The sequence below is a fragment of the Pristis pectinata genome, chromosome 5 (assembly GCF_009764475.1).
Source record: "Pristis pectinata isolate sPriPec2 chromosome 5, sPriPec2.1.pri, whole genome shotgun sequence".
NCBI lineage: Eukaryota > Metazoa > Chordata > Chondrichthyes > Rhinopristiformes > Pristidae > Pristis > Pristis pectinata.
In genome coordinates this window covers 724,533-747,315 of record NC_067409.1, presented here as the reverse complement: position 1 = coordinate 747,315, position 22,783 = coordinate 724,533, and the positions used below count along the sequence as shown (strand labels likewise).

At 43.7% G+C, this 22,783-nt stretch overlaps 1 protein-coding gene across 2 annotated transcripts in view; it reads right to left on the bottom strand.

Annotated features, from left to right (window-relative positions):
- The window catches only part of LOC127571033 (poly(U)-binding-splicing factor PUF60-like), a 72,768-nt gene that overhangs the window by 15,268 nt on the left and 34,717 nt on the right, over positions 1 to 22,783 (bottom strand). For both annotated transcript variants that reach the window (XM_052017029.1, XM_052017028.1), the window contains one exon: positions 709 to 801. In XM_052017029.1, coding sequence (XP_051872989.1) covers positions 709 to 801 — 93 coding nt within the window. The remainder of the gene's footprint in view (positions 1 to 708; positions 802 to 22,783) is intronic.

Genomic DNA, 22,783 nt, shown 5'->3' with positions numbered 1-22,783 from the left:
CAAACCAGTTGCAGCCAGTTTTTGTCACCCCATAAGCTATCCCTAGATTTACTTACCAGTTTTGTTGGGATGGTTAACAAGTTAGAGCAGTGACCAGTACTTCAATCTGTGGGTTCCATTGTCACAGTTGCTCATATGTAGAAGCACAGGATCCCTTTATCAGTTGTACAGGCATGCATTAATCTACATCAGCATGCCTGTGACACATCTTAACCAATGAATCTAGAACATCTTGGCCTACTGCAATTAGAACTAGGAGTAGAAGCCTACTTTGATGAGAAAAATACTACATCATATGGCCCCCTGAATTTCTGCTAGGGTGCTTTGTTTTGTGAGGGAAGGGGGCTGGGGCTGGAGTGGTCACCCAAATCACATTATCAGGACCAAGAAAAATGAAGCAGCACTTGGCCACTGTACATAAACTATTAAAAATAAGACTGAATCAAGTTGTGTGTTGCAAAGGATAAGCCGTCTGCCTAAGATACTACTGACTAGATAACAATGAGATGAGGTTTTACCTTTCTGTTATCACCAAATTTCCACTGACAACCACCAATCTTGCAACCACTATCTATTATCACCAACTACATCTGCTTCAATGCTTTCTTTTAACAGACCACAAAACACATTTCACTTTCATGCAATCGAAAGGACCTGAGCCTGCTTGTGGTCATACAGCCTACACATTGATGTGCGGGAGTCACTTACCTTGATGTTTCTGCCTCCCAGCATCACCGAGTTCATCTGCTCAAGGGCAAGCTGAGCTGCCTCTGGAACTTCGTACTCCACAAAGGCAAACCCCTACAAGTAAAAGGAAGGGCCTCACTTTCTAGTCTACTAGAGCACAGTGCAATCTATTGTACCAGTCCACCAACATTGGTCCCAGTCATCATCATCATCACACAATAATTTCACAACGAGGTGCTAATTAGCTGACCAATCTGTACAGCAGGTTAGGAGCCACACAAGATTTTCCAGCTTAATCATCTCACTTAGCATTTCTCTTCCACAGTCGTTTCTATGGCGACCAGCATTTAGGAAGGGTTGCCATCCTGCCAATACATCCTTAACTAGGGGAAAATCAGAGAGGAGCAGGGTCTACTGCAGCTCTGCCACAGTTCCCATGCCCTGTCTCTTAAAAGGATTAAGATGATTTGTCTCCCCACCTTGACTACAGAGGAAGACCATTCAGAGTGACCTTGGCTAATCTAACACTCAAGTCATTTCAAACAGCTCATTCAGATCACCCCACACGTTTCAATGTAACTATACTATCAATAGAACCTTTTTTGCCCCAGATTCACTCTGATGATTCTGCAATGCAGTCTTCCTGAAAAAATACAATTTGTGGTGCAGAATCCTACACTGATCCCAGTATTCAGCTCAAGCTAAGGCTCTACACGACTGAAAATGCACTTTTGAACTGAAACCCCCCCCATGAAATTAAAAACATTCCACTAATCTGTTTAACTACAACCTATTTTGATGCTTTGCGTAGGATACCAAAGCTCTTATTTCTCTGCCCAAACCCTCACCTGATTTGACCCTCCATTATGGCCACACAAGTGGATAGGGCAGTAAAGAAGGTGTATGGCATGCTCGACTTCATTGCTGGAGGCATTGAGCATAAGAGTAGGCAGTCACATTGCAGCTAAATAAAACTTTAGTTATGTCGCACTTGGAGTATTGTGTACAATTCTGGTTACCTCATTACAGGAAGAATGTGAAAGCTTTGGAAAGGGTATAGATGTTTTCCAGGATGTTGCCTGGATTAGAGTGTATGAGCTATAAGGACAGGTTGGACAAACTTGGATTGTTTTCTCTGGAGCGTCCGAGGAGAGACCTGACAGACGTTCATAAAATTATGAAGGGCATAGGTAGACTGTCAGAATCTTCTTCCCAGAGTAGAAATATCCAATACTGGAGGACATGCACTTAAGATGTGCGGGGCAAGGTTATTTTGGTTTTACAGTGTAGTAGGTGCCTGGAACAGGCTGCCAGGAGTGGTGGTGGGAACAGATACGAGAGTGTTTAAGAGGCTTTTAGATTGACACATGAATATGCAGGGAATGGAGATAGAAATCATATGCAGGCAGAAGCGATTTAATTTAATTTGGCATTGTGTTCAACATGGGCATCGTGTACCGAATGGCCTGTTCCTCTGCTGTATTGTTCTATAGGTGCAATTTGAAAGTATGGTATGCAGTGACGACAATGGTAGAAGTCCACAGTTCCTTGTAAGTGGCAACACAAGTTGACAGGGTGATGGACAAGGCATATTTGCCTTCATAGGTAAGGGCAGAGAAAGTTGGAATGTTATGTTGCAACTTTAGAAAACACTGATAGAACCTACAAAAATTCCAAATACAAGGCATAAACTATTGAAGAAATTCAGGGGGCTAAAGGCAACAAGTAGCCAGGATTCGATGGATTGCATGCTAGGGTTTTAAAGGAAGTGGCTACAGAGATAGTGGACCCACTGGTTGAAATTTTTTGTAACTGCTAAACTCAGAGGGTACCAGAAGATTGGAAAATAGCCAATATGACTCCTTTATTCAAAAAAAAGGAGAAAAGGGAGAAAGACAGACCTAACAGGCCAGTTAGTTTAAACAGCTATTAGTAGAAAGACACTAAAGTCAATAATCAAAGAAATAGTTAATCATTTAGGAAAGCTGAATATAATTAACCCAGTCAACAGTTTAATGAAAAGTAAATCATGTTTGACAAATTTGCTCAAATTTTGAGAATGTAATGAGGAAAGTTTATAGAAGGGAACCTGCGGTACATTTAGATTTTCAAAAGGCATTTGACAAGGCGCCACATAGGAGGCCGGTGTATAAATTTAAAACCATGGGGTCAGAGGACGTGTGTTAGAATGAATTGAGAACTGGTTGCCTCACAGAAAACAGAGCTGGAATAAATGGGTCATTTTCAGACTGGAAGGAGATAACTAGGAGTACTACAGGGATCAATTCCTGGCCCACAATTGTTCACTATTTACATGATGTAAGGTTTCCAAATTTGTTGATGGTACAAAAAACAAGTGGAAGAGCAGGTCATGGTGAAATACTGTGATTCTGAACAGGATATAGATAGATTGAGCAAGTGGGCAAAATACTGGCAAATGAAGTTTAATGTGGAGAAGTGTGCAGTCATGCTCTTTGGCAGAGTTACAAGTACTCTGGCCCACAGTGTCTGTGCTGACCACGATGCCAATCGAAACTAACACCATCTGCACGAACATGGTCCATATTCCTCCATTCCCTACCCATCTAAATGCATCTTAAATGTTGCTAGCATATCTGCCTCTACCACCTCCCCAGGCAGCACGTTCTAGGCACCTACCACTCTGTAAAAAAAAACTTGCCTCATAAGTTACCTTTAAACTTTCCGCTTTCACGTTGAGTCTATGCCCTCTAGTGTTTACCATTTCTACACTGGGAAAAGGACTATGTACACTATCTATACCTCTCATAATTTTATATACTTCTATCAGGTCACTCCTCAGCCTCCGAAGTTCCAGAGAAAACAACCAGTTTATCCAATCTCTCCTTTATAGCTAATACTGTAATCTAGGCAACATCCTGGTGAACCTCTTCTGCACCCTCTCCAAATCTTCCACATCCTTCCTCTAATGCAACAACCAGAACTACACACAGTGCTCCAACTAAGGCATGACCAAAGTTTAACACAGCTGTGATAAATCAAAGGCAGATTTTGGAGAAATCATAAATGTAGAGAGCCTGCAAATGAGTGAAGAGGCATTTAAATAGGCACATGATCAGGCAGGGAATGGAGGGATATAGACCACATGCAGGCAGATGGGATTAGTTTAAATTTCCATCATGGTCAGCACAGACATCATGGGCTGAAGGGCATGTTCCTGTTCTGTACTGTTCCAGACACACACGAGACTGCAGATGCTGGAACCTGGAGCAACACACAAAGCACTGGAGAAACTCAGCAGGTCAGGCAGCATAGTCAGGGAAATGGACAGTCAACATTTTGGGTCGAGACCCTTCGACCCTTCATCCGGACAGGAAGCCAGCTGCTCCTATTTCCTTGTGTTCTTTTGAACACTGGTCAGGCCACACTTGTAGCTGTGTGCACAGTTCTGGTCACCACACTATTGAAAGGATGCGATTGTGCTAGTGTGCATGAGCGATTCATCATGAAGTTGCTTGCATCGGAGGATCTTAGCTATGGGGAGATATTGCTTAGGCTGGGCTTGTTTTCCCTGGAGTGAAGGAGGTCAACAGAAAATTATAAGATTACGTGAGACATAGATAAGGTCAAAATAGTTTTCCCCAGAGGGCATAGTTTTGAAAGGCATCTGAGTGGTTGATATCTGGAACGTGCTGCCAGAGGTGGTAGTGGTGGAATCAGATACAATCACTACACTTAAGAGGCATTTAGAGACTTAAATAGGTGATGTATAGAAGGTTGCGCTCCTAATGTGAGCAAACGGGATTAGTGTAGATGGGCAAAAAGATCAGCAATGATGTGATGGGCCAAAGGGCCCATTTCTGTGCAGTGTGACTGCAATTCCAAAGGGACAGACCAGGTGGTGGGATGGGCACTAAAGTGATGAATCTTTCCAGGTAAAAGTAGAAACTAGGCAGAGGATGGTTCAGATTTAAAGTGGAAGTAGATTAATATTTGAAGGATTGAGGGCTCGTGGGGAACTGGTACAGAAGAGGAATTGAGGCCAGCATAGATCAGTCATGATCATATTGAATGGGAGGGTGGGGGGGGGGGGGGGGGGGCAGGTTTCAGGGACTTGGTGAACTACTCCTGCCCCTATTATGTTCTTGCGCATAAAGAGTTACATTAGTTACATAAAGTGTGGGGGATAGGGGGACCTGGCTTATCATGCCCACAGGGATTTTTGACAAAGTTAGGTTGTTTTCTCTGGAGCATCAGAGGCTAAGGAGAGACCCGCCAGAAGTTTATATAAATGACATACAAAGGGGATCCAGCACTGATCCCTGCAGTACACTAGTCACACATCTCCAATTTGAAAAAAATCCCCACTACCATCCTTTGACATCTACCACAAGCCAATTTTGTAGCCAACTGGCTGGCTCACCTCGAGTTCCCACGTCATCCAACATTCCAGACCAGACTACCATTCGGGACCTTGTCAAAGGCCTTGCTGAAGTCCATGTAAACAACGTCTACTGCCCTGCCCATGAAAATTCTCAGTCACCACTTCCAAAAACTCAACCAAATTCAGGAGATGCAATTTCCCACATACAAAGCCATTCTAACTGCCCCAGATCAGTCCTCGCCTTTCCAAATGCAGACAGATCCTGTCTCTCTGAAGCCCCTCCAGTAACTTTCCACCACTATGTTAGGCACACTGGCCTGTAGTTTCCCGGCTTGCCCTTCTTAAATTAGCCACCCTCCAGTCTTCTGGTACCTCACCCATGGCTAATATCTCTGCCAGAGCCCCAGCAATTTCCTCCCTGTTTTCCCATAATGTCCTAGGATACGCTTGGTCAGGCCCCAAGGATTTATCCACCTTTATGCACGTACTTTCTCTTTTGTAAAGTCAAATCGTTTCAAGACATCATTATTCTCTTCCCCGAATTCCCTAGCCTCTATGACCTTCTCCATTGTAAATAAAGATGAGAAATATTCATTTAAGACCTGGCCCATCTCCTGTGGCTCCACACATAGACAACCACATTGATCCTTAAGGGTATCTATTCTCTCCCTAGTTACCATTTTGCTCTTTGAATCTCCTCCAATTCTCCTTTACCTTATCTGCCAAAGCAATCTCAGGAACTCTTTTTGCCCTCTGATTTCCTTCTTAATTGTGCTTCTACATCCCTTTTCTCAAGGGATTCACTTGATCCCAGCTGCCTATACCTGAATGTGCCTCCTTTTTCCTGACCAGAACCTCAATATCCCTCATCAATCAGGGTTCCCTAATCCTGTTAGCCTTGCTATTCACTAACAGAAATATGTTGGCCCTGAACTCGCTATCTCACTTATGAAAGCCTCCCACTTACCAGACCTCCCTTTACCTACTAACAGCCTCTCCCAATCAACCTTTGCACGTTCATGTCTAATGCTAGCCTTGCCCCAATTAGAGTCATAGAGTCAGAGTAATACAGCACTGAAATGGGCCCTTCAGCCCAACTCGGCCTTGGCAATGGACTCATCCAAGCTAGCCCCATTTGTCAGTGTTTGGCCCACATCCCTCTCAATCCTTCCTTTCCATATACTTGTCTAAGGGTCTTTTAAATGTTATTATTGCACCTGCCTCAAACTTTCTCTAACAGCTCGTTCCACATATGCACCACCCTCTGCGTGAAAAAGTTGCCCCTTGGGTCCCTTTTAAATCTTTCCTTCTCATTACATCTAATTTTTGATTTCTTTTCCCTGGGAAAAAAGACTGTACATTCACCCTAACTGTGGCCCTCACTATTTTATACACCTCTGTAAGGTCATCCTTCGGTCTCCTACGCTCAAATGAATCAAGTCCTAGCCTACCCAACCTTTCTCTGTAACTCATGCGCTCGAGTTCTGGTAACATTTACCAGTGCTATCTTTTTCCATAACTATTTTAAAACTTGTCCCAAAGTATTCCTCTCACCACTTCATTCAACACTTTGGCCACTTGCCCTGCCTTACTGCCCAACAGAAGGTCGAGTGTTAATAAGACCATAAGACATAGGAGCAGAATTAGGCCATTTCGGCCCTTCGAGTCTGCTCCACCATTCGATCATGGCTGATTTATTTTTCCCTCTCAACCCCATTCTCCTGCCTTCTCCCCGTAACCTTTGATGCCCTTACTAATCAAGAACCTATCAACCTCTGCTTTAAATATACCCAATGACTTGGCCTCCACAGCCATCTGTGGCAATGAATTCCACAGATTCACCACCCTCTGGCTAAAGAAATTCCTCCTCATCTCTGTTCTAAAGGGATGCCCTTCTATTCTGAGGCTGTCCCCTCTGGTCCTAGACTCTCCCACTACTGGAAACATCCTCTCCACGTCCACTCTATCCAGGCCTTTCAATATTCAGTAAGTTTCATTGAGATCCTTCCTCATCTTCCTAAACTCCAGCAAATACAGGCCCAGAGACATCAAACTCTCCTCATACATTAACCCTTTCACTCCCTGGATCATTCTTGTAAACCTCCTCTGACCCTCTCTAATGCTAGCACAACCTTGGGGCCCAAAACTGCTCACAATACTCCAAATGTGGTCTGACCAACACCTTGTAAAGCCTCAACATTACATCCTTGCTTTTATATTCTAGTCCTCTCAAAATGAATGCTGCAAGTTAACCTTTAGGGAATCCTGCACTAGTACTCCCAAGTCCCTCTGCACCTCCAGTTTCTGAATTCACTCCCCATTTAGGAAGTAGTCTACGCCTTTATTCCTTCTTCCAAAGTGCATGACCGTACATTTCCCTACACTGTATTCCATCTGCCACTTTGCCCATTCTCCCAACCTGTCCAAGTCCTTCCGCAGACTCCCTGCTTCCTCAACACTACCTGCCCCTCCGCCTATCTTTGTATCCCCCTCCACCTATCTTTGTATCATCTGCAAACTTGGCCACAAAGCCATCAATTCCAACATCCAGATCACTGACATATAACGTGAAAAGTAGCAGACCCAACACCGACCCCTGCGTAACACCACTAGTCACCAGCAGACAACCAGAAAAGGCCCTCTTTATCCCACTCTTTCCCTTCTGCCAGTCTTCTATCCATGCTGGTACCTTTCCTGTAATACCATGGGCTCTATGTAATATCTTGTTTAGCAGCCTCTTGTGTGGCACCTTGTCAAAGGCCTTCTGAAAATCCAAGTAAACAACGTCCAACGACTCTCCTTTGTCTATCCTGCCTGTTACTTCCTCAAAGAATTCCAACAGATTTGTCAGGCAAGACTTCCCCTTAAGGAAACCATGCTGATTTCTGCCTATTTTATGTGCTTCCAACCCTAAAACCTCATCCTTATTAATGGACCCTAACATCCTTCCAACCACTGAAGTCAGGCTAACTGGCCTATAATTTCCTGTCTTTTTAAAAAGTGGAGTGACATTTGTGATTTTCCAGTCCTACAGAACCATTCCTGAATCTAGTGATTCTTGAAGGATCACTACTAATGCCTCCACAATCTCTTCAGCTACCTCTTTTAAAACCCTGGGGTGTAGTCCACCCAGTCCAGGCGATTTACCTACCTTCAGACCTTTCAGTTTCACAAGCACCTTCTTCTTTATTACATCCTTTATTAGAGTGCTGCCCCTCTCTAGTTGGACCCTCTACATATTGCTTGAGAAAACTTGGCTTTATTAGTCGACGCATTGAGCTAACAGTGAGGAAGTTATATTGCACCTTTATTGGTTAGGCTGTATCTGGAGTACCACATTCAATTCTGGTCACCCATTACAGAGTGGATGCAGAGGCTTTGGTGAGAATACAGAAGAGGTTCACCAGGATGCTGCCCGGATTAGAGGGCATGTGCTACAAGGAAAGATTGGACAAACTTCAGTTGTTTTTTCTGGAGAGGCAGAGGCTGAGAGGAGACCCGACAGAAGTTTATAAAATGATGAGAGGCATAGATAGGGTGGACAGTCAGTATCTTTTACCCAGGGTCCAAACGTCTAATACCAGAAGACATACATTTAAAGTGAGAAGGGGCAAGTTCAAAGGTGATGTGTGGAGCAAGTCGTTTCTTTTTATTATTTTTTTTACACAGAGAGTGGTGGGTGCCTGGAATGCGCTGCTAGGGTACTGGTGAAGGCAGAAACAATGAAGAAGTTCTTAGATAGGCACGTGAATATGCAGAGAATGGAGAGAGATGGACCATGTACAGGCAGAGCATTTAATAAGGTGTCATTGGCATAATTAGTTCAGCAATACATCGTGGGCCAAAAGGCCTGTTCCTGGGCCCTACCGTTTTATGTTAAAATATCCTTGACAAGTTCTGCCTCATCCAATCTTTAGCACTACGGCAGTCCCAGCCAAGGACCTCCGAAAGTGGCAGTAGATAAGGTGAAGAAGGAATAAAGGATATTTGCCTTCAATAAGCAGGGCACAGATTACAAGATTAGGGTTAAAGGCAGTTAAAGTACTGAGGGCAGTTCTGGTTCCACACTGTTGGAAGATCATGATTGCACTGGAGAGGACGCAAAGGAGATTCACCAGGATGTTGTCTGCGAGGAGACTGAGGGGTAACGTGATAACAGTATCCGTGATTATTGGAGGCAAAGATAGGATAGATAATAGGAAACTTTGTCCCATAGCAAATGCAGCTAGAGTTAGAGGGCGTAGGTTTATGATAAGTTTAGAGGGGATCTAAGGAAGAATTTTTACATCCAGAAGGTGGTGGTAATCAGGAGTGCACTGCTTGAGAGGGTGGAGGAGGCAATGACAAGCACCAGAATTACCACGGACCAAGCACTGGTACTGAAGGGATTAGTGTAAGGTCAGCAAGGACACGATGGTCTGACAGCCCACTTCTGTGCTGTGACTCTAGGCTACAATAAACTTTATCAAACATTGAAAAGTTCACAACTCATGTATTACAACCATTTCTGGTCATTGCACTTTACGAAGGATACAAAATCCCCAAGAAGGTATTAGCTAAAAGGAGAGGTTTGACAAACTTGGGTTGTTTTCTCTGAAGCAGAGGCTGAGGGGAGACCTGATAGAAGTGTATAAAATTATGAGAGGCATAGCTAGGGTAGATAGAATATTTTCCCCCAGGAAGAAATGTCAAATACGTGAGGACATGCATTTAAGGTGAGAGGAGGAAAGATGTGCGGGGCAAGTTTTCTGTTTGTCACAGACATCGTGGGTTGAAGGGGTTGTTCCTGTGCTGTACTGTTCTATGCTCTATGCAGAGGTGATTCATGAGAATGGGTCGACGAATGAACAGTATTAATTACAAGGTTAGACTGGAGAAGTTGGGGCTGTTCAGCTTACAGTAGGTATGTTGAGGGTATAAATGTCATGATGGGTTTAGATATGGAAAATGGTCACGTGCTCTCTTCCTGGTAGCAGAGGAGAGACATCACAAATTTTAACCAACTGCAAATGATCTAGGAATGGCACAGTGAAAAAATTTTTAAAACACAGCCAGTCGTTACGATCCAGAATGAACTGCCTGCATGGTACATGTACATTGTGACTTTGAGGTAAATGGATATTTGAAAGTGGTATGTATGGGGGGGCGGGGACACTGATTGGATTACTCTACAAAGATCTGGCAGTGACTCAGGCTAAAGTGGCCTCCTTTTATATTTTATGTGGTTTAAAGCAAATAACCTCACTTAGGCAGACTTAATCCATCTGCTAACATTCTGCTTCATGTCCTTTAAACTCTCATCCCCTTCTGCAACTTCTTGTTCCCATCTTGACATTAGTGTAAAAATGATAAGCACAGGAGATTTCTTTCATTCAACTCAATGAGATAAACATATTAGGAAGATGTCCCCAGCACAGATCTATTGGGAACATTAGTGGTCACATTGCACACAGCTCCCTCGCTGTCTGGCTCACAACTCTCACAGTGATATAATAATTGGACCATTATGCCAAAGTTTGGGCCTGAGATCCAAGACAAGAGTTTGAATCCTCCCAGATGAGCTGGTGAATTTAAATTCATATCTAAATGAATTCAGTATGCAAAGCCACAATCATTTATGACCACAAATACTTCTGATAATTTGTAAATAACTGTTGATAACTCTTCAGAGCCAAACATAGGCAGATGGGACTAGTTCACTGGGAAACACAGTTGGCACAGATGAGTTAGGCCAAAGGGCCTGTTTCCATGCTGTAGGACTCTGATATTAATCAAGTCTAGCCTGTGTAGACTAATCTACAGATTTTTTTTTAAATATATGTATTAAACAAATGTCCTCCTCCTGCTTAGAGCCAGAGAGCTGGACAGCACATAAATGAGCCCTTCGGCCCAACTTCTCCATGCCGACCATGATGCCGATCTACGCTAACCCCATTTGGCAAATGCCGCAACCTTCCTTTCTTATGAGCTTTTACTGCTCATGTTTCATGTTACATAATTAATGCTAAACTGCCCTCTGAACAATTCAAGGGAAAATAGGTATAACACCAAATGATTGTTTTGCCAGTGAGATCCTTACCTCAAATTTTAAAAATCCTTGTTATGTTACAATCACTTATATTTATTAATAATTCACTCAGAGGATTAACAGCTGCCTTCTAGAATGGAAAAGAATGAACAGACCTCAGAAGGAACCTCAGCTACTGTGCCCATGCCAGCCAAGTTATGACAAGTGTCTGAAAGGAAAAACCAGTAGAGCCAGGTGAATGAACACGGTGGGATCGATGGGCTGAGGCAAGGAGTATTGTGGATCAGGTAGATGAATTTGAGTCTGGATCTGTACATGGAATTATGATATTGTGGCCATTAAGGAGACAGGACTGGCAGCTCATGTTCCTTGGTTTCAATGTTTTGGAGGAGATAAGAGGGGGAGGTGAAAGAGGTGAAGGAGTTGCATTACTGATCAGGGAGAATCAGGGAAGTGTGGAGGGCTGTCGGAGCTTACAGAGGGCTATTGATAGAATGCAGAGCTGGGCTGACAAGTGGCAGATGGAGTTCAATCCGGAGAAGTGTGAGGTGGTACACTTTGGAAGGACAAACTCCAGGGCAGAGTACTGGGTGAATGGCAAGGTACTTGGCAGTGTGGAGGAGCAGAGGGATCTGGGGGTTCATATTCACAGTTCATTGAAAGTTGCCTCACAGGTGGAAAGAGCAGTTAAGAAGGCCAATGGGATGTTGGCTTTCATAAGTCGCGGGATTGAGTTTAAGAGCCGCGAGGTGATGATGCAGCTTTACAAAACTCTAGTTAGGCCACACTTAGAGTACTGTGTTCAGTTCTGGTTGCCTCATTATAGGAAGGATGTGGAGGCGTTGGAGAGGGTGCAGAGGAGATTTACCAGGATGCTGCCTGGATTGGAGAGTATTGAATATGAGGAGAGGCTTAAGGTGCTAGGGCTTTATTCACTGGAAAGGAGGAGGATGAGAGGAGACATGATAGAGGTATATAAAATACTGAGAGGAATAGATAGAGTAGACAGTCAGCGCCTCCTTCCCAGGGCACCAATGCTCAAGACGAGAGGTCATGGCTTTAAGGTTATGGGTGGGAGGTTCAGGGGACATGTCAGGGGGAGGTTTTTTACCCAGAGTGTGGTTGGTGCATGGAATGCACTACCTGGGGTGGTGGTGGAGGCAGATACATTGAACAGGTTCAAGAGCTTGTTGGATAGGCATATGGAGGAGTGTGGGATGGGGGGATATGCGAGAGGAAGGGGTTAGGTAGTGTGAGGGTGGTTTGATGGACGGCACAACATGGTGGGCCGAAGGGCGTTTTGTGCTGTATGGTTCTATGGTTCACAGCTGCACTCAGAGAGGAGGTACTGGAGGGCTCATCCACTGAGGCAATACAGGTAGAGCTCAGAAATAAGAAAGGTGCAATCACATTAATGGGTTATACTGTAGGCCTCCCAATAACCACTAGGTGATAAAGGAACAGATGTGTCGACAGATTATGGAAAAATGTAAAGACAACAGAGTTGTCATAGTGGGTGGCTTTCACTTCCCCAGTATCAACTAGGACTTCTTTAGTACACAAGGCTACCATGGGGCAGAATTTCTTTGGTACATTCAAAAGAGTTTCTTGAAACAGTACATGGGTAGTCTAATAGAGGAAGGAGCTTACTGTTCTGGGAAATGAGCCTGGCCAGGCAAGAGAGCATTTTGGGAACAGTGATCACAACTCCTCAAGTTTTAAGGTACTTATGAATAAGGAGAAGTCTGGGCCTTGTGGGAAAGTTCTAAACTGGGGAAGGACAAATTACAGCATTATTAAACAGCAGCTGGGGCAGTTAATTGGGAGCAGCTGTTTTTAGGCAAGTCCACATCTGACATGTGGGAGTTGTTTAAAGACCAGCTGATCAGAGCTCAGGACCAGCATGTTCCAGTTAGGAGCAAGGACAAGGATGGAAAGGTAATGGAACAAGAGGTTGTGAATTTAGTCATAAAGAAAAAGGAAGTATTTGCAAGGTTTAGGAAGCTAAAATCAGATAGGGCCCCTTGATGAATATAGCAGGAGGAGCTCGAGCAAGAGATTAGGAAGGCAAAAGGGGCCATGAAATGTCATTAGCAAATTGGATTAATGCATTTATTACTTGCATTCAAAACAAGAGAATAACTTGGGAGAGGGTAGGACCACTTAATGATAAAGGAGGGAATTTATGCTTGGAGTCAGAGGATGTGTGCAAGGTACCAAACAAGTACTTTGTATCAGTATTCACCAAGGAGAAGAACATGGAGGATAACGAGAGCAGTGTGGGGCATACTAATGTGCTAGGACATTTTGAGATTAAGAATGGGATGGTGCTGGGTCTTTTGAAAAGCATAAGGTGCAAGTCTTCAGGGCCTGATGGGATGTATCCCAGGTTGGAGGTGACAAGTAGGCCACTCGGCCCCTCAAGCCTGCCCCACCATTCAATATGACCGTGGCTTATCTGTGCTAGCCTCAACTAATCTTCTGTGCCAGTTCCCCATAACTCTTAGCCTTTCAAATATTTATCTATCTTCACTTACATATTCTAATGGTCTGAACTCCATCACCCTCAGGGGCAAAGAATTCCAAAGCTTCACAACCCTCCCAGAGAAGAAATTTCAATGCACCTCAGTTTTAAATGACCAGTCCCTTATCTTACAGCTGTATCTCCATGTTTGTGATTCTACCACTAGTGAAAATATCTCAACATCGACCCTCACAAGCCCCCTTAGAACTTTACATGTTTGAATAAGGTCACCCTTCATTCACTATCTGCATTTTGTTTTATTTTCATTCAATGAGCTGGGCAACTTCAAACCTTTCATCATTATACCCATAGCCCTACAGGTGACACCTCTTCAAGAACACATCCAATGTTAGCTCTGTCCTTTGAATCTCATGAGCTTTTACTGTGTTGACCAGCCTGCAGTATGGACCTTGTCAGTGTCTTGCTGAAGTCCAACTAGACTATATCAAACACACTGTCTTCATCACCCTCCTTGTCACCGTCTTAAAAACTATTAGTCAAACATGAATTTCCTCAACAAATTCTTGCTGACTCTCCTCAATAAATCTGTCCTATTTTAGATAAAGATCTATATTGTCCCTCAGAATAGACTGCAATCATTTGCCCACCACTAATTATACTAACTGGCCAGTTTATCCCTTCTTCCCTTTTAAAATAAGAGTAAAATGTGAATAGTTCTTTGATTCTCTGGCCCCATTCCAGGAACCAGGGAGGTTTGAGAAATTGTTAGAGCTTCTGCAATTTCCTTCCTTGCATCTTTTATCAGCCGACAATATATTTTATTCAAGCTTAGCTATTTACCCACTTCAAAAAATGTTAAATCTCAAGTACCTATCACTGTTTCTCCCCTTAAATATTTCACATTCTTCCTCTTTAATTACAAGGCAAGTCTCAGACCCACTTTTACAAAGAGTATTCCAAGAACTCTTGCCAACATTCTCTACCTCAAAATGTAACTTGTGCCACTACACCTTCCTCAATGATTGACCAATTGGGACGAAGGGCCCGTTTCCATGCTGTCTAACTCTAAGACTCTATAATGATCCTTTTGCTCATTACGTACTTACATGTCTTTGAGTCAAAGTCAAAGCATGGAGACAGGCCATTTGGCCCAACATGTCCATGCTGACCATGATGCCCATACAAGCTAGTACCAATTGACAGTGTTTGGCCCATAACCTTCTAAACCTTTCCAATCCATGTATCTGTAACCCTAACCCTCTGTAAATCCTGATAACCTTCTTCACTGTCCACTACACCACCTATTTTAGTGTCATCTGCAAACTTACTGATCACGCCTTGTACATTCTCATCCAATTCATTGATACAGATAACAAAGAACAATGGCCCCAACACCAATCCAAGGCATACCATTAGTCGGCATTTCAGGTTGAGACCCTGTATCAGGACTGAGACAACAAGAAAGATTGCCAGTGTATAGCAGTACCTAGAGGGGCTGGGATAGAGGCTCGTAGATAATAGGTGGAGCCAGATAAGGGAGGGGATGATGGGTAGGTGGGATCTCCTCCAACTAGTTCCATCTGACCACCATCCCCTCCCCATCTGGTTTCACCTATCCCACTTCCCTACGTACTGATATACACTGGCAGTCTTTCCTGTTCCCTCTTTGTCCTGATGCAAGATCTCAACTCGCACCTTTTGCCTTCCCAGAGTGACCCACTTGTTCTTCCAGCATCCACACTCGTCTCCTTTATAACAGTGCTTTAATTTCCTAATTTCCCCTTGAAATTCACCCCATTATTTGCCATACCCTTTCCTGCTTTCTATAGCAGTAAAGCTCTCAGTCTCTTATGACATAAGCTACCTTTTTTGATCATCTTGCCCTTTGTCCCTAAAATTCCAGCATCTTCCTCCTGGTTGGCTTGCTACATACTAATTGAAATGCATGCAAGAGATTTTTTTAAAGCTCCTTCTGAATCCTTAATTCTGTTATTGTTCAAGTGAATGTTAATCTAGTTGAAATCCTTTAAGATTGCTGTTGTTTTTGAACTTCAGTATAGAACACAGGACATAGTGACCAGGAGGCCAATTTAAACTAACCCATCTTCCTGTACATGGTCTATATCGCTCCATTCCCTGCCTGCTCATATGCCTGTCTAAATCCTCCGAAACATTGCTATCGTATCTGGTTGCGCATCCGCTGGCAGCACGTTCAAGAAAACCTACCACTGTGTAAAAAAAACTGCCTCATAAATCTCCTTGACACTCCCCCCCCCCCCCCTTCTTAATGCTATGTCCTCTAGTATTTGGCATTTCCACCCTGGGAAAAAGACTGCAAGTATCTACCCTATCTACACTTCTCAATTTTATACACATCTATCAGGTTGCTCCACAGCCTCTGATACTTCAGAGAAAACAACCGCTCCTTATACCTAATACTGTCTAATGCAGACAATGGGCTTGTGAACCTCTTCTGCACCCTCACCAAAACCTCCATACCCTTCCCGTAATGAGGCAATCAGAACTGCACAGAATAATCAAATGTGCCCTAACCAAAATTTTATACAGCTGCAACACGACTTCCTGACTTCCATACTTAACACTCTGACTGATGAAAGTATGCCATATGTCTTCCTTACCACCCTATTCACTTGTATTGCCACTTTCAGGGAGCTGTGAACTTGCATCTCAAGGTCCTGCTATACATTAATATAGTGCCGTTGTATGTGTACTTTATCTCCCTCTGTCTGTTTTGACAACAGTGCCCTCCAGCAATGTGATTGACCCATTTTGTTCCTCAATTCAATTATGGCTCATCAGGATGTTGCCTAGAATGGAGGGCTGTAGTTATAGAGAGATTGGACAGGCTGGGTTTATTCTGACTGGAACATTGGAGGCTGAGGGGTGACCTTAAAGAGGTTTATAAAATGAGGGGAATAGATGTATAAATGTCAAATACAAGAGGACATAGCTTTAAGGTGAGAGGTGGCAAGTTTAAAGATGTATGGGGTAACTAAGTGCCTGGAACGTACTACTAGAAGGGGTGGTGGAAGCAGATATGAGAATGGAGTTTAAAGAGGCATTTAGACAGGCACATGAATATGCAAGGAATGGATCACGTGCAGGCAGATAGGTTTAGTTTAATCTGGCATCATAGTCGGCACAGACCTTGTGGGCCGAATGTCCTGTTCCTGTGCTGTACCTTTCTATGTTCTAACATCTTCTTCCCAGCGTAAGGGTCACGGGTTTGAGAGAAGAGAGAACTTTAAATGAGATCTGATGGGCGTTTTTTCTCCCCCCGAGGATGGTGAATATCTGGGAATGAGCTGCCACAGGAGGCAGATATCATTACAACATTTAAAAGGCATTTGGACAGGTACTTGGACAGAAAAGATGTTGAACGATACAGGCCTAATGTGGGCCATTAGGATGTAGGCATGGATGAGGAGGGCAGAAATGGCCTGTTTCTCTGCTGTACATTGCTAGGAGTCTATGAATTGATTATTTTTTTCCTAGTATAGCATCTCTCAATGCGGTTATGATTTCCTTAAACTATTCTAATACAATCCTATTTTAACCATCTAACTCATCTGAAAACTCTGTAATCAGGAACGCTGCTTTGCCACTCCTTACATTAAAGTAAATCCAAGAACAACTAAACATTTCGTCTACCTTCCAAGCTTATTTCTCCACCTTAGACGTTCATTATTCCAAACTCCACATCCAATTTTCCCTATGTTCTTCCTGAAAATAGGATGTTCCCAATTTCCTGCAACATTGTTTAAACCCTCAATAGTACATCGCTCCACGGATGGCAATGGAAACCCAGAGTGCAGAGCACTGAGTATAAAAGGCAGAAGGTCATGGTGAGATTGTACAAGATGCTGGTGAGGCCACACTTGGAGCATTGTGTTCAGTTTTGGTCACACTGCTATAGGAAAGATGTTATTAAACTGGAAAGAGTGCAGAAAAGATTTACAATGATGTTGCCAGGACTTGAGGGACTGTTTTATAGAGAGGGGTTGAATAGGCTCGGACTTTATTCCTTGGAGTGTAGAAGGCTGAGAGGTGATCTCAGAAGTGTATAAAATCATGAGGGGCATAGATAGGGTGTATGTACTGTTGAAGATTTTTTTTCAAATAAGAAAGTGGGATTTTTTAAAAATATGTTAGTCTGATAAAGATGGTGTATGGCATGCTTGCCTTTATTTGTCAAGGCATTGAATTCCATAGAACAATACAGCACAATACAGGCCCTTCAAACCACACCTAAGACTATCTAACCCCTTCCTCCCACATATCCCTCTATCTTAAATTCCTCCATATGCTTATCTAACAATCTCTTGAACTCGACCAACGTATCAGCCTCTACCACCACCCCAGGCAGGGCATTCCATGCACCAACCACTCTCTGGGTGAAAAACCTCCCTCTGACATCTCCTTTGAACTTCCCACCCATTACCTTAAAGCCATGCCCTCTTGTATTGAGCATAGGTGCCCTGGGAAAGAGGCACTGGCTGTCCACTCTATCTATTCCTCTTAATATTTTGTATACCTCTATCATGTCTCCTCTCATCCTCCTTCCCTCCAATGAGTAAAGCCCTAGCTCCTTTAGTCTCTCCTCATAATCCATACTCTCTAATCCAGGCAGCACCCTGGTATATCTCCTCTGCACCCTTTCCAACGCCTCCACATCCTTCCTATAATGAAACGACCAGAACTGGACACAGTACTCTAAGTGTGGTCTAACCAGAGTTTTGTAGAGCTGCATCATTACTTCGCAGCTCTTAAACTTGATCCCACGACTTATGAAAGCTAACATCCCATAAGCTTTCTTAACTACCCTATCCATCTGTGAGGCAACTTTCAGTGATCTGTGGATATGAACCCCCAGATCCCTCTGCTCCTCCACACTACCCAGAATCCTGCCATTAACCTTGTACTCCACCTTGGAGTTAGTCCTTCCAAAGTGTACCAACTCACACTTCTCTGGATTGAACTCCCATCTGCCACTTCTCAGCCCAGCTCTGCATCCTATCAATATCCCTCTGTAAGCTCCGACAGCCCTCCACACTATCCACAACAGCACCGATCTTTGTGTCATCTGCAAACTTGCTAACCCACCCTCCCACCCCCTCATCTAAGTCATTAATAAATATCATGAAAAGTAGAGGTCCCAGAACTGATCCCTGTGGGACGCCACTAGTCACAGCCCTCCAATCCGAATGCACTCCCTCCACCACAACCCTCTTGCTTTCTACAGGCAAGCCAATTCTGTATCCACACGGCCAAGCCTCCCTGGATCCCTTGCCCTCTGATCTTCTGAAGAAGCCTACCATGTGGAACCTTGTCAAACGCCTTACTAAAATCCATGTAGACCACATCTACTGCACTACCCTCATAAATCTTCCTGGTCACCTCCTCAAAGAACCCTATCAGGTTTGAGAGGCAAGATCTTCCCTTCACAAAGCCATGCTGGCTGTCCCTAATCAGTCCATGATTCTCTAAATGCTCATAGATCCTATCTCTTAGAATCCTTTCTAACAGCTTACCCACCACAGACGTAAGGCTCACTGGTCTGTAGTTCCCTGGGTTATCCCTACTACCTTTTTTGAATAAGGGGACAACATTTGCCACCCTCCATTCCTGTGGACAACGAGGACTCAAAGATCCTAGCCAACAGTTCAGCAATCTCCTCCCTCGCCTCGCTAAGCAGCCTGGGGAATATTCCGTCAGGCCCAGGGGACTTATCTGTCCTAATATTTTCTAACAGATCCAACACATCCTCCCTCTTGATATCTACATGCTCCAGCACATTAACCTTACCAACACTGTCCTCAGCGTCATCAAGACCCCTCTCCTTGGCTCCTTCAAGAGTCAAGAAGTTATGTTGCAGCTTTATAAAAATGCATCTGGAGTACTGCATTCAATTCTGGTCAGCCCGTTTAGGAAGGATGTGGAGGCTATGAAGAGGGTGCAGTCCTTTTCCCCAGGGTTGGGGAATTAAGAACTAGAGGGCATCGGTTTAAGGTGAGAGAGGAAAGATTTAATAGGTACTTGAGGGGCAACTTTTTTTTTAAAGAAACACAAAGGGTGGCATTTGTGTGGAATGAGCTGCCAGAGGAAGTGTTTGTGGTAGGTACAATACCAGTTTTTAAAAGACACTTGGACAAGTACATGGATTGGAAAGGTTTAGGTTATGGGCCAAATGCAGGATATGGGACTAGCTTGGATAGGGCATCTTGGCAGGCATGGACCAGTTGGGCTGAAGGGCCTGTTTCCATGCTGTATATCTCTATGACTATTGCACGACCCTAGCCTTGGCCCTTGTCCCAGGAATACAAGATACTTACAACCTGAACAGATGCAAATAAAGTAGAGAAGTTGAGGAATCAGACCATGACACGGGAAGGGGGCTAGGGAGCCAAAGAGAAGATTGTGGAGCTAGCAGACAGAAGAGTTGGGGGATAGACAGTCTTGCAGACAGACTACAGCCCCTACCAGGTCACAGGTCTGTATTGCCTGGCAGTGCTAGGGTTAAGAACATCTACTCAAGCAGAGCTAGACAAAGTTTAAGTAAGGAAGTATTTTAAATGGATAGGATGCTGCCAGAGTAAAACAGCAATTTGAACACTAATGAGCAAACTGACTTGATAGAGGTGTACAAGATGATAAGAGGCATAGATCGAGTGGACAGTCAGAGACTTTTTCCCAGTGTGACAATGGCTTACATGAGGGGGCATAATTTTAAGGCAATTGGAGAAAGATATAAGGGCAATGTCAGGGGTAACTTTTTTTTTAAAACCACACAGAGTGGTGGGTGCATGGAACGCACTGCCGGCAGAGGTTGTGGTGGCAGATACAGAGGGCTATATGGAAGAGAAGGGTTAGGTAGATCTTAGAGCAGGATAAAATGTCGGCACAACATTGTGGGCCAAAGGGCCCGTGCTGTGCTGCAATGTTCTATGTTTTATGAATCAGGAAGGAGCAGCATTTAACAGTAATAATGCATTTGCAAACAAAGTCAATTCAAGGAAAGATAATCAGAAGCAGAAATTAATAACACCAAATAAAGCATTCATCAGGCATTTGGATTATTGGACCTGTACAAGGAGGATGAGCTGCACCTCAACTGGAGGGAGACCAATATCTTTGCAGAGAAGGAAGAGGGGGAGATGGTACCCAGAATGACAATGCAGCAGGTGGGGAGTCAGAATCATATGTAGAAAACAGATCAAGTCCAGTGGGCAGAGCAGACAGACAGTTGGGGGAAGCATGGAGGGCTGGTAGGCTTAACTGCAATTTTAACGCAAGGAGCCTCGGAGGTACAGTAACGAGCAAAGAACATAGATCAGCACATGGATGATGATATTGCAGCAATTACGGAAATGTTGTTCAGAGGTCAGGAGTGGCAGCTCACTGTTCTGGGATACACAAGTTTCAAGCGTGACAAGAGGGGGTACGAAAGGGGAGGATGTATTGCACTAATAGTCAAGGAAAGCATTACAGCAGTAGCCAGGAAGGATATCCTGGAGGGCAATCAAGTACAGGGGGATCCAGGTGCTCTTAGCAGACAGGTACAGCAAGCAGGTAGAAAGGCAAATGGCATACTGGCCTTTATTGCAAGGGGATTACAGTTTAGAAATAGGGAAGTATTGCTATAATTGTACAGGGTGTTGATGAGGCCACACCTGAAGTAGTCTGTACAATTTTGGTCCCTTGCCTAAAAGGATATAGTAACATTGGTGAGAGACCAGAGTGATTCACCAGGCTAATTCCTGGACAAGAAGATTATCCTCTCATGAACTACTAAAGCTGGATCTGTATTCTTTGGAGTTTAGAAGAATGAGGGGTGATCTTACCAAAACACAAAATTATATTTCTTCTCTTTAATATCCAGTTAATGTTTCCACTGATGGGAGAATCTCCAATGAGGGGACACAGCTACAAGGAGGCAATCATTTAAAACTTAGGTTCATAGGAATGCCTGGCAGACAGTGGTGAATCTCTGGAATTCTCTGCCTTAGTGAGTTGCAGAGGCTGGATCACTGAATACTCGAAGATGAATAGATTTCTGAAAGATCAGGGAATAAAGACGATGCTGAACTGGAAGAGGAACTGGGGCCTGGGGCAGATTAGCAAGCATCATACTGAATGGCAGCACAGGTTTGAGGTGCCAGTGGCTACTCCTGCTCCTATTTTCTAGTACTCTGTGATCTAAGCCAAGGCAGGTAGATTCTGACCTACCGGCTACTTCAGAGATCTGACTGTGTGATGAGCAAGGTTAGGAATTCAATATTCCAGAGTACTTTACATTTAGAAAGTACAGATAAAATAATTGCGAGAACTTCAACTATAAACAAAAAAAGAAATGGTGGTCTCCTAGAGACAATGACAGGAGAAATTACAGAAATCAGAAATGACTGAGGCATTAAAACATCATAGAATTGCAGTTGTATAAGATGTTGGTGAGGCCGCATTGGGAATATTGTGTTCAGTTTTGCTCATGTTGCTATAGGAAAGATGCCATTAAGCTGGAAAGAGTACAGAGGAGATTTACAAGGATGTTGCTGGGAGTCGAGGGACTGAGTTATGGAGAGAGATTGAGCAGTTTGGAACTTTTTCCATTAGAACATAGGAGAATGAGGGGTGATCTTATAGAGGTGTATAAAATTAAGGTGGGCATAGATAGGGTGAATGCACACAGTCTTTTTCCCCAAGGTTGGGGAATCAACAACCAGAGAGCATAGGTTTAAGGTGAGAGGGGAGAGATTTAATCGGACCCTGAGGGGCATCTTTTTCACCCAGAGGCTGGTCAGTATATGGAATGAACTGCCAGAGGAAGTGGTTGAAGCAGGAACATTAACAACATTCAAAAGTCACTTGAACATATGGATAGGAATGGTTTAGAGGGATATGGGCCAAACTCAGGCAAACAGGACTAGCTTAGAGGGAATCTTGGTTGGCATGGACCAGTGGGGCTGAAGGGCCTATGACAGAATCTGGGGAAGGGAACCAAGAATATAATGACAGCCAATAAATAATTAACATCACTGAAAATAAAGTATTGAAGAAATTTAGGGGAGTAAAACTAAAATCAGACAGTAGGCAGGAGTCATCAGGTATTGGATCCGGCACTGCTGTTTGATGTCAGCTTTAACACAAATAGTTTCACTGAGAGCATCCAGTGGAATAGTGAACCCACTTCAAAGTTTAATGT